Source organism: Labrus bergylta, chromosome 8 (genome assembly GCF_963930695.1).
Source record: "Labrus bergylta chromosome 8, fLabBer1.1, whole genome shotgun sequence".
NCBI classification, from domain to species: domain Eukaryota; kingdom Metazoa; phylum Chordata; class Actinopteri; order Labriformes; family Labridae; genus Labrus; species Labrus bergylta.
The window spans coordinates 12,961,384-12,973,759 of NC_089202.1; the positions used below are offsets into that span (position 1 = coordinate 12,961,384).

Consider the following 12,376-nt stretch of genomic DNA (forward strand, 5'->3'; position numbering starts at 1 on the left):
AAAACAAAAAAACTGTTGTATGTGTTAGCTATGATTTTACGAATGTAGTCTTTCTTTATTCTTTTACTCAAATACTTGAACATGTTGAAAACCTCTCTTCTCTCCAGCAGAACATCCATGGATACCGCGTGCCAGTGGGCACGAGACTGGCAAATTTTAAGAGGGTGTGGTTTGATTTGTCCCCGCTCAGACAGGATGAAATCAGCCATGCTGCACGTTCTCCCACACGCACACACAAACATACCCAAAGTCATAAACACTGATGCCCACGCGCGTGTGCGCCCCTCCCTGCCTCATGCTCTGACACACTGACTGGCTGATTTTGTGATGGGCCTGTCTCTGACACACTGACTGTACTACATTACAACAACAGAGACCGGCCCGCCTCCCCCCATAGCAGCCCCCCCTTGTATCCATGCAGTTTTTAAGCAGAAGAGCCCCTGCCCTACGTCTCCCTCCTCCCCCTCTTCCTCCTCTGGAGGCTGGAAATGAGGGGCAAGAGGAAGAGGACAGCAAGAGGATGTGTGGAGGGCGCAGAGAGAAGGACTGACCTCACACAGATTCTGGGAGCACGGAGGATATTTGTTGTTTTATTAAAATCTTGTTTTCAATAACCATGATATTTTTTTTTACATCGAGACATTTGAACATTGTTTTTTTATGTTGCCCTCTCGAAATAAAAAGTCTTACACCCCCACTGCATTCATTAAAAATCAGCTATATTTGTAATGATATATAATATACCACACAGTCTGCAGTAGGTTGAAAACAATCCAGAAATAATTGTTATTGCATCATAAATGTTCTCACTTGTTTTCACTGCTCTGAGTATCCCACAGGCTTGTGTTGGATTATTTGAGCACGTGTGTCTGTGCATCAATAGGATTGCACATAATGAACTTACTGTCCCTCTGATCCCTCGTTGTGTAGCTGTTAATTGTGCTCTCACATCCACTTATTGGTTTTAACAAGTTAATGATTTAAGGGAGTCTGTCCATTTCTATCGCCTGTGCCATGTGCATAACGGAGGGAATGAAACAATGAGGTGCTTATTCACTTATTCTGCTCCCTTATTCAACTCCCCTCCCCCATTATTCATTCAGTGCACTCCAGTAAAACTCACGCGACGGGGAACCATGCTGTGACTTTACAACTACACACACGCGCACAAACACACACATACAGACTTACACACTTGCTCTTACTCACCCCAAGTCCCCGGGGGTATTTAGTGCCGTCCAGTCCCAAAACAGCCTGGATGCTCATTAAAATTGCACAGTGGACAGCCCTGCTATGGAAATCTGAGCTACTTTGAACTCATCTCTGCCTTGCTGGAACTCACAGTGATGATGAGGACGACGGGCCTCGGTGTGTATGGGGGTTTGAGGACGCTACTCTGCCAACCATCTGTGGTCCCAATCCCTATGATGTCACCAATAGGGGACACAGTTAAGACAGAGGTACCAGGACTACATTTTCAAGGACGCACGTGTAATCTCGTGACATTGTGGGTGTGTGATATTTGGGGCACAGCCGAGCTACGGGCAAATAACCATCCCCATCCGTTTCTTTTGGCCTGGATGTGTTTCTCGGGGAGTCTGCTCGTGATGACGCCATCTTACACAACTGCTCAATTATTCAAGTAGAGTAGTTGAGAGGGAATCACAGGATGAAATATACAGAGGGCAGAAAAAGGGGCGTGTAAAGAAAGTGAGAGGGGTTACAAATGGTAAATAAGTGAGCAATAGAAGCTTACAATCAGGGTGGATGACTGGGGTGTAGCAGATACACATGCACCCCACATTGAGGCTTCAGCAGAACGTGTGTGAAGTAAAGGCAGCGGGATCCCCTGAGATTGTATCTTCCAACATGATTTACAGCCCCTGTCAGATACAATGAAATAAAACTGGGTCAGCATGATGAAATATGTCATACTGATACTTGATGAATCAAAAAGCTGAATGAAAAATACACATATGGAATATTTTAGACAATGTTCTAAATTAAATACTTATCCAACATTAATGACAAAGCAATAATGCACATAATTAGTTCATTGAAAAACTTTATTCAGCACAAATATTCAGCAAGTGAAATCGAGCAACATGGACTCAATACTTGCTGCTTTGCTGATATTGAACTAGGATTAACTTTGCACCAAAAGCCCCACATTCCAGAAATATAATACATTAATTCACACAGCTCTCTCCACGCGCCCCATGACAATGACTCAAACCTGTTTGAGCTGCACAGACAAGTGAAAGTCCCTGTGTGCGGGTGTGTGCATGTGATCCTGTGTGTGTGTGTGTGTGTGTGTGATGTGTATAGAAAAATATCTGTGTATTGTCATAGTATGTGCTGAGGTGTCATTACATAATAGAGCCGGCTGGAGAGAGAGAGGGAGGGAGGGGAGTGGCAGACAACACATGTGGGGTGCCAACCGGGGGTATTGGGTGATCTCGCCTGGTGGTGATGGTGGCGATAGCGGGGGTGGGTAAATAATGTGATTGAATGGACTGTTTACTGGCTTTTTGGTATTTGATTCCTAACAGATTAAGGTATTACTCTTGTAAATTCTGGTTGTAATGTTGAATAATAAACATGTTTGTTTCTACAAATTATAGTGAAATTAAAAGCATGAATTAAGATACAGCAACTTAACAGTGAATTCATTTCTTCTCTGCTGAACATGTTTAAAGTTATATGATGTAAGCCCTTGCGCTGCTGCTCTCAAACACCTTGATTCTTTTTATACATTTTATCTGCACTTTCAATGTCACTTTAAAGTTTTTATAGCTCCATCCTGTCACCTTGTTTATTGTACTGTTGACTTATCATATTGATTTCCCTAACCACAGGAGATAAGCCATATGAATGATCATTGTAGGTATAGTTGCAATAAAGTGAATTCTGATTCTCAGAGTTACGGACTAACGGACCAGTTTTCGTATCAATCTGGCAATTACTGTCTCATATCATGCTGAAATCAACAGGAGATACACAGGGAACTGTTTTGATCATCTTCATTATTTAAACATTTCATCCAAAAAGAAAAAAACATTCACTGGTTCCATTTGGTTAAAAGTGAGGATTCGCAAGATTTCTCCAGGTTAATGACATTTTTTGTAATTGCACATTTTGGGGATTTAAGACTGCTGACATGACAGAAAAATCCATCCATCTGAAGACATCACTTAAACAGCCAATATGAATAATTTTCATGACTTTTGCCCAAAGCATGATACATCTGAGAGTTTGTATAATTCAAAGTGGCTCCAGAAAGGAGGAAACAAGGTGAGAAAATGCCAAAAGAAAAGCCAGAGGCAGAGGCAATGTACCAGGTGTATAGAAGACGCTTTTTTTTAAAATCGACACCAACATCTTCAATATCGTCATCATCATTTTTTGCCCAGGAATTTATAAAAAAAGCAAATAAAGTCCATCAACCTTTCTCATGATGTTTTGTTTCATCCAACCATCAGTCCAAAGCCGGAGCTATGCAACTTGCTCTGACAAATTAAGTAAATTATTATTGTTTTTGAGGCCAACTATGCTTGTAATGGATACAACAGCTGAATAGAGACATAAAAAAAAAAGGTTGGAGAGAGTGGGGGATGACATGCAGCATCTGGGATTTGAACCCACGGCCGCTGAGATGAGGACTATTGTATCAAAACAATGGGTACTCAACATAACCGCGAGGCTATCTGGTGCCCAGTAAATTAATTCTAGAATCAAGTCAATCAAAATTTCAAATGTAAATATAAACAATTGTTTTAGATCTGCATGTTACATTACAACCTGTGATGTTGTACTGTTTTTTGTTGTTGTTGTTGTTGTTTTTTAACAAATTTTTGTAACATTTTTGTTGCCTGATTAAAAAAACAACAATAAAACAATGACCAAATAATAAGAATGAGAACAGTAAGTATCCTCTGACCCTGAACAGGGTAAGCAGTATAAATAGTGGATGGATGGAAGTTTTAATAGTAGGCTATATGTTTGCTTTGCATTGCAAATCAGTAACTTGCACAACGTTAAGTTGCACTTCTGTTCTCTTTTACAGAATATACAGTATGGGTTAAACTCATTTCATGTAGGGCTTTGATTCTGAGCCAAGTAACAGGAAGGTCAAAGAATGAATCAAAGTCAGGTCAGTCTATACACAAATAAGCTTGATTTTAATTTCACAACACAAAAAGAGCAGATCTAGGCCGTACTCTTTAGTAAGGTTTACAAACATGAATCCACCATGAGCACAGCACTGGGCAACATTTAGCAAAGTAACAGTGGCAAGGAGAAATTGCCTCTTAGCAGAAAGAAACCTTGAGCAGAATCAGACTCATCTACATCAACGGTGATGGGCTTAGAAAAGGGGACAGAGAGAGACCAACAGAGCAACAACAAAAGCAACAACAACAATGAATACCATTCCAGTTATAATGGTAGAAGTATATGTTATAACAAGAAAAGTATGATAATAGATGAATATTTATATAAACATTAGCAACTATAATGGCAATGAAATGTGGACGACAGATAATGTTTATTACAGCAGCCATAGTCAAGCAGCCCTAAGAATAAAATGAACATTTACAGCATCAAAAAAGGAAACCAGGGAAAGTTGTTCAATGTTTTTGTGGTGCTAAAGAGAGACGTCTACCCCATGTCCTTCCACATACTAAATCGTGGTTACTGCAAACCACGAAAAAGTTAAGTCCTGTGATGACCTATATAACCTATATAAGCTGTAGAGGGTTTGTAAACATGAATATAAACAGTGTTTCAGAGGCAGAATGAGTGACAGCTAGATGACACACTGTGGTGGATGTTTCCTTGATGAATCAGCATATGAAGGGGTTGGTGACAATGCTGTGGTGTCCAGTAGAATAATTTGAATTTAGTTGTAATGAATTACTGATTGTCTTCATGATTGTTTTAACTGCAGAGAGAAAATGTCTGGAATACATACGTGTGTATATATAATAGTTAATCCTGACACACAAAATTACCAATGGCAGTTAAAGCATGGATGTTGCTTGTTGTAGAGGAGGGTGGGGGATCTGGCAGACTGGTGGAGCCTCAGGCTTACTGCTGCATTCATGCTCACAGTACTACAACAGTACTACAACTGCACTCGTTGACCCACATCATGCAAAGACAGAGAAACATTGAGGGGGTGGGTCCAAAGGCAGGAAGATGAGCTCACGGGAGATAACCTTCTAAAGGATCTTGCTTTATGACTATTCTGCATTAAGCGATAGTTAGAAAATGTTTTCGACTGCGTAATAAACATGATTATGAGGCAGGTTTTATCATGTAGACCAAGCAAAAACATCCAAGTTTACTTCAGCAATCAAATATTATTCAACTGAAAGTCTATCTTTCTGAACTGATGATTTTTGATTTATAGAAACTGTAAATAAAAATAATTTGGACCTCAATTCCCTCCTACTTGAAGCTTAGATAGTTTTTATAATGTAGATATACATTGGAATTAATTTCATCCAACTGTATAAGGGTAAATTCATATTTTTGAACATTTTCATTGAATTTCAAACATATCTTGAATCAATCTGTGGATACTTTTGAAAGTTTATAGCCTATTCCTGTTTCTACAATTGTATTTTTAACCGGTGGATTATTATTAAGAAAAATTATTCAAATACTTTAGATTTTCATGAATGGGCTATTATATTAGTTGTTTCTGCACCACTGAAAATGCATGCACACAGCTTATTACAACTTGATAATTAATTCTCAATATATGATTATGTTTTAAACTTAATAATTATGTTTGTTGTTGGTGGAAAGTATATTAGTCTACCAACCGTATAACTCTGCGCTGTCAAATTACTGAACACATAATATACAAATTCCTTTAAAACCTCATAAATGGTCTTTTGGTCAAATATAGCCTAGTCGTTAACTTAAATACTTCTTTATCACAATTTCCACATAAATAATAGTTACCTGGGAGTGAAAAGTATTTCTCCTTTCACCTGCAGCTAGGTGGAAACCACGAACAATGAACCGGAGCGACTGCGCGGCAATAATCGCGAAGAAGAAGGCGTCGTATTCCGCTTCCGGGTCACGTATTAGAAACGTCGTGTGCACGGCGGGCCAAACAGAAAGTTTTCCGGAAAAAAATAAGCAGTTCGAGTGTTTACTGCTCTCAAACTTGATCTTTTCTGGTTGGATTTTTGCAACGTTATCGGCGTGACAAAGGATATAAAAAAACTCAAAAGGTTTGTGGACTGTATGAAGGAGCTATGCGTTGATGTTTGGAGCTCACAGACAGCGGCGTGCTAACGGTGCTAGCAGGCAGCCTGGGAGTTTTGGCGGATTTGATTTAGCATTTATGTTGCTTAGGGTTAGCACGTCTCCCTGTTCAACATTTCAGTTATCAATTGTGAAAAAATAGAAAAGAAACTGTGTTAGCTTTGGACTGACTGTGCCTTAATGTGTACGAGTTAAAAACAGGATGATACTGTTTGTTTGCGGACCTGTGAGTGCAGATTGAGACAGCGGGGGGTGCAGCCTTGTTTATGACTGTCACATCAATGTCACAGTCCCGAGCTGGTGTGCAATTTGCAAGACACAAAGGTGACAGTCATGTGCATTGGTCTAAATAAACGAGGATGTTTTTTTTTTGTGTGCAGGTTTTGAGGATGTCTCTTCCTAAACGGGAGGTGGAGGAGTTGAGGCCATGGGTGGAGCGCACTGTGAAGAAGGTGCTGGGCTTCTCGGAGCCCACTGTGGTGACTGCGGCTTTGCACTGTGTTGGAAAGGGACTGGATAAAAGGAAAACCACAGGTACATTTAATGACCGTTTTAGTGTCCAAGACAAAATTGGATTTGGCTTATTCGAAATCCCTTCTAATATGTAACCTTAATGCGTGTAATGGTAATCTTATGTATGCAGCTGTGTTTGCACAACAATATGTAATGTTTGCTTTTGTTGTAAAGCAAAGATTGCACTTGCTATTTATTTGCATATTGTAGGTGTAAGTTACAAACTTTTGTAAAGATTGTTTGCGATATAATCAGTGTCTACTTTTTCATGATATTGTCCTTATGCACTGAAAAGGTTATTACGTTTAAAGGATAGGATATCCATTACACCAGGGCCCCCCCTTTAAGACACAACTTTCCAAATTAAAATGAATCAGTTTGTTTTTGTTTGTTCAGTTTTGTGGGATCCATGTTTTCCAGGTTTTGATGAGATTATCAGTATAATCATCATGATACAAAAAAAAGATCTGTTCTTTTCCCCCCGGTGCATTAAAGACACTCTCTGTTGATGTGGAGAGGATTTCTTTAACTCCTTAGTGATTTGACATTCTTTCCCACCCCAGACCAACTGCGTCCGTTCCTTGACGACTCAGCTGGTGGTTTTGTGGAGCGCCTTTTTGAAGCTCTGGAGGAAAGCCGCAGTGCCCGTGGCAACAAAGGAGCAGGGGAAAAGAACCGCAAGAGAGACCTTAGGGTAAAAAACCCCAAAAAACTGTTGCGTACTTGAACTGGAAAAGTCTGTTTTGGTACTGCATGACCAAATATTTAAAACAAAGCTATCTGTGTTAGTACTTGATATTACAGAGTAAATTAACATGCACCTTTAAAATGTGAAGAAATCAGATAATGACTGTTATTGACAAAAAACAGAATGTTATTACCTACTTCCAATTTGAACTTCATATTTAAACATATTTTGAGAACAGAGCTATATATTAAATCATATTACCAGACAAAGTTTACAAATACTTACTTTTATATGCTATATTGGTGTGTCTGTTCTGGGTGTTTGGTCTCAGGATGTGTTTGGTGATGAGGCTGAAACGGGTGCAATGAGAGAAACATCAGAGTCAGCAGATGGGACAGTTGCAAAGCGAAAGCGGGTTCCTCGTTTCGAGGAGGTGGAAGAGCCAGAGGTCATACCTGGACCTCCATCTGAGAGCCCTGGCATGCTCACCAAAATGCAGGTAGGAGTTAATTGCCTCAGTGACATGTATACGATTGTTGTTTTGAGTTTTATGATGGTAAACTTTCTGCATTTACAAACCTTTATTTCTGTATATCTGTAGATAAAACAGATGATGGAGGCAGCCACAAAGCAGATAGAAGAAAGGAAGAAACAACTGAGCTTTTCCTCTCCAGTCCCCACTTCACAGGTAATTAAAAAAACACTTTTCTGTTCATTATAAACTTTAAGCCCTCACTTACTGGAAATCATATTAGCTGTTTTAGGCAGTGCATTTAACATTTGCCCCTTCGAATTCTGCAGACACAAATGGAATCCCCTCCAGTCTCCCGGCTTCTCGGCCAGGCTGCTGCAGCTTCAGGCGGTGCCTCATCAATCGCCCCTTCCCAGGCTGCCAGCTTCATGAACGATGCTATCGAGAAGGCCCGCAAGGCTGCTGAGCTGCAGGCCCGCATCCAGTCCCAGTTAGCCATGAAACCTGGTATACTGGGTGCCATGGGGAACACTGGGCCTCACAATCTTGTAGCTCTAGCTAATCTACATGCTATGGGAATCGCCCCACCGTAAGTAGTGTCTCAGTATATGGGATTTTTATATCTATTGTTGACCTAGCATTTTGAAAACAGAAAGTGTTGTCTGTTTGTCTCTCTATAGAAAGGTAGAAATCAAGGAGGTGAACAAGCCAACACCTCTTATTCTGGACGACCACGGAAGAACTGTTGATGCCAGTGGCAAAGAGGTTGAACTAACACATCGCATGCCCACACTGAAAGGTATGTGTTCACCTGTCATACAGCATTACTAACCCAACACACACACACTAGTTTGTATCTTGTTTTGGGGTTCTTCCACTAATTTTGTTTGTCTGTCTGTTTGTTCAGCGAACATTAGGGCAGTAAAGAGGGAGCAGTTCCGTCAGCAGCTAAAGGAGAAGCCTGGAGACGACTTGGAGTCCACATCCTACTTTGACCAGCGTGTGACCATTACACCAGCTCAGCGCACTCGCAGGGGCTTCAAGTTCCACGACCAGGGGCGCTTTGAGAAGATTGCTCAGAGAATAAGAACTAAGGTGGCGATTTAATTTATGTCTTGTGTCCACATTAGTGTTTATTTGGATGAAGTCTAAACATGATAAAAAGCAACTTTACCCATGTCTTCCCTGCATTGATTTTGACCATTAGGCCCAGTTGGAAAGGTTGCAGTGTGAGATTGCCCAGGCAGCAAAGAAGACGGGAATTCAAGCATCTACCAAGCTGGCACTGATTGCCCCCAAGAAGGAGATTGGAGAATGGGAGGTGCCTAACATTGAGTGGTGGGATTCCTTCATCCTACCCTCCAACGTGGACATGTAAGAAACTACAGCAGCTCCAACACTTAGTACTTTAGAGCCATCCAGATACCTAGATAATGTCATCCCCATCTCTCTTATTTATCTTTTTTTTTTCTTTCTCAGTCTCTGAGTTTGCATTACACATTTGTTCAAAATACCTAAAACTTAAAATAAACTTGGCATGACGTTACGTAAAAATGTTGGACTGTTTTCAGAATTTGTACAATCCATTAACTCTAACTAAGAGAATGTTTTCCCTTTCATTTCATGAAGAACACCTGCCACAAAGTTTGAAGACTTTGAGCTCTTCGGTGTGACCAATCTGGTAGAACATCCTGCGCAAATTAGCCCCCCAGGTTAGTGTCAGTCATCGCACTGTTACAGGTGCTCCAAAAGTATGTGTGTCTTTAACCAAGTGAGAGATACCAGTCTGTGGTGAATTGTATACAGGAACTTGTTTATAACATTGTTGTTTGTTATTGATATAAATAAACGTGTTTTTAAATGGATATAAAATCTTGAGTGAAATCAGACAAACTTGCATTAAAAGTATTTTTTTAATTGGATATAAAATAAGATGAATCATGAACATTGCTGTTCCTATTGTTTTTGCTTTGCACTGCAGACAACTTTATTCTGGATTTACATTCCTCTTTGATTCATTACCCAATTAAATTGACAGATGCTCCAATTTGTTTTTGCAGCTCAGACCTCGATCCAGAAGTCTTTCCCTCTATGGAATAGTTTCTAACAGATGAGATCCATTGTCCGATAGAGTCCAAATATTCCCTGATTTATTGCTATTTTTCCTGTTGTGTCCCTGACCAGTGCATGTCCTCCTCTTTATCACAGTCGACACAGATAAGCCAGTAACGCTTGGTGTTTACCTGACAAAGAAAGAACAGAAGAAACTGAGAAGACAGACGAGAAGAGAGGGGCAAAAAGAAGTCCAAGAGAAGGTTCGTCTGGGACTGATGCCGCCGCCAGAACCTAAAGGTAGCCAACCAGAAAAATACAAGTTACAAAGTACTACTTAAAATATGAGACAGAGTGTAACTAATGTTTCTTTCTTGATCTCAGTACGCATCTCAAACTTGATGAGAGTGCTGGGGACAGAGGCGGTTCAGGACCCCACAAAGGTAGAGGCCCACGTCAGAGCGCAGATGGCCAAGAGGCAAAAGTTAGTAACAGTAAATCTCAACTCTGCTTTCCCCCTCACTCATACACTGTTCTAAATTTTCTCTTTGACAATGCATGATAAGTTGTGAACAATAAAATATTTCTTGGAGGTTTTTGACTCTTTCCCTTTCTTCTTTGCAGGGCTCATGAGGAGGCAAATGCAGCTCGCAAGCTCACAGCGGAGCAGAGGAAAGAGAAGAAAGTGAAAAAGTTAAAAGAAGACCTCACAGATGGTGTTCACATTGCAGTTTACAGGTGTGGATCTGTGAGGAGAGGAGAGAACACGTACTGTAGTTCAAATATTATGTGTGTGTTGGTGTCATGGAAGTGTGTCAACTCTAAGCACCTTACCCCCCCCCCCCCCTTTTGTACAGGATCCGTAACCTGCAAAATCCTGCTAAGAAGTTTAAAGTGGAGGCCAATGCCAACCAGCTGTACCTGACGGGCACAGTCGTTCTGCACAGAGATGTTAACCTTGTTGTGGTGGAGGGAGGTAAGAGATAAAGCTAACAGTTGATTGTGTCATTTCAAACGGGCCGAGGCTCTGCAAGGTTTTATTTCTTGATACCCTTGAGAAATAAAAAAAAGACAGGGATTACCAATGTCAGATATAAATGTAAATGTTTTCCTACTTTAGGCCCTAAATCTCAGAAAAAGTTCAAGAAGCTGATGATGCACAGAATCAAATGGGTGGAACACAACAGTAAAAGAGATGGTAACAGTTACTTTCCCTATAAGCATTACAATAGTCGTCATGGCTTTGTGCTTGTTTCAGGGACACTAAACTTATTTTATTTATTTTTTTCTATAAGATCCAGATGGTGATGATGATACAAAAAGGAACAACAAGTGCTGGTTGATTTGGGAGGTAAGAGTTCACACATTGTACTTTCTAGTGCAGGCTGTTGTTTTGTAACTCTATTGTAATAAAAATGAATCTGCACCGTTTTTATCTGTGGTCTCATGCGATGTCTAATGATTCTGCTCGGTTCTCCAGGGCACGGCTAAAGAGCGTAGTTTTGGTGATATGAAGTTCAAGCAGTGCCCAACAGAGAGCATGGCCAGAGAACACTTCAAAAAACACGGCACAGAACACTACTGGGATCTAGCTCTCAGCCAAAGTGTGTTGGACTGCACAGATGACTGAAACGTGCTAGAAAAGAAGTCAGCACACCTTTTACGAAACCCCAAGACCCACAGCCTCACCAGCCAGTCAGCACTCACTGACCGGCTGCTTTCAACTGGTGGCAGACAGACTTCATCAAGGGACGTGATGAAAAAGGACAAACAATAAACCTTTTGTGGAAGAATATGTAACACATCAGGGTGTATATGTGTATGTATGCCTGCATCAGTGCTCATCTCTTTGGTGATAGGCTATTCTAACAGACGTTGTATGCCATTGAATGCTCCTGACAGATTGCACTGTGCGATTTAAATCACGTACTTAAGGCGTACTTTAGTACTGCGAGAATTAGTGTCATAATAGGCTGTCATTTTTCTGATGAAAACCCCCATGTACACACTGATAATCCATGTTTGAGTCACATCAGCGAATGACTGCACTGGGATTGTGCGAACACATTTATAGTTAAACCTGAAAGGATTCCCAGGTCATGTTACAAATTAAAAATAAAACGTACCCTCCAATCTTTTTTTTTTTTTGCATTAGAGAAACAAAGCTCTATTTGACACATGTAGCTACCGTATGTTTTGTTTTGTTACTCCACAGACGCAGCCTTAAATAAACAACAAACTTCTTACCATTTGTCCGCTAATTTGAATCCACTGCACTGATAAATAGATTTTTTTGACGAGAAAATTCAAACTTTAATATTTACAGTCTGTGTTTTACAACAATTTCCCAGTTTGGGATCAATAATAAA

The 12,376-nt window shown here is 40.4% G+C and overlaps 1 protein-coding gene across 1 annotated transcript; it reads left to right on the top strand.

Annotated features, from left to right (window-relative positions):
- The first annotated feature begins 6,087 nt into the window (after positions 1 to 6,087).
- prpf3 (PRP3 pre-mRNA processing factor 3 homolog (yeast)) lies at positions 6,088 to 12,253 on the top strand. The gene is made up of 17 exons (XM_020637092.3): positions 6,088 to 6,248; positions 6,663 to 6,816; positions 7,359 to 7,489; positions 7,815 to 7,982; positions 8,085 to 8,171; positions 8,285 to 8,544; positions 8,636 to 8,754; positions 8,863 to 9,050; positions 9,163 to 9,329; positions 9,585 to 9,667; positions 10,164 to 10,307; positions 10,392 to 10,491; positions 10,632 to 10,745; positions 10,865 to 10,983; positions 11,128 to 11,205; positions 11,303 to 11,358; positions 11,488 to 12,253. Exons 2-17 carry the CDS (start codon positions 6,672 to 6,674, stop codon positions 11,635 to 11,637), a joined length of 2,109 nt encoding a protein of 702 aa, XP_020492748.1. The 5' UTR covers positions 6,088 to 6,248; positions 6,663 to 6,671; the 3' UTR covers positions 11,638 to 12,253.
- Positions 12,254 to 12,376: the final 123 nt, after the last annotated feature.

Bases quoted from the DNA above. Each gene is read 5' to 3' on its own strand.
- prpf3 (XM_020637092.3), top strand. From the start codon at position 6,672: ATGTCTCTTCCTAAACGGGAGGTGGAGGAGTTGAGGCCATGGGTGGAG. The intron at 10,746-10,864 runs GTGTGGATCTGT...CCTTTTGTACAG, and splicing joins GTTCACATTGCAGTTTACAG to GATCCGTAACCTGCAAAATC. The intron at 11,206-11,302 runs GTAACAGTTACT...TTTTTCTATAAG, and splicing joins ACACAACAGTAAAAGAGATG to ATCCAGATGGTGATGATGAT.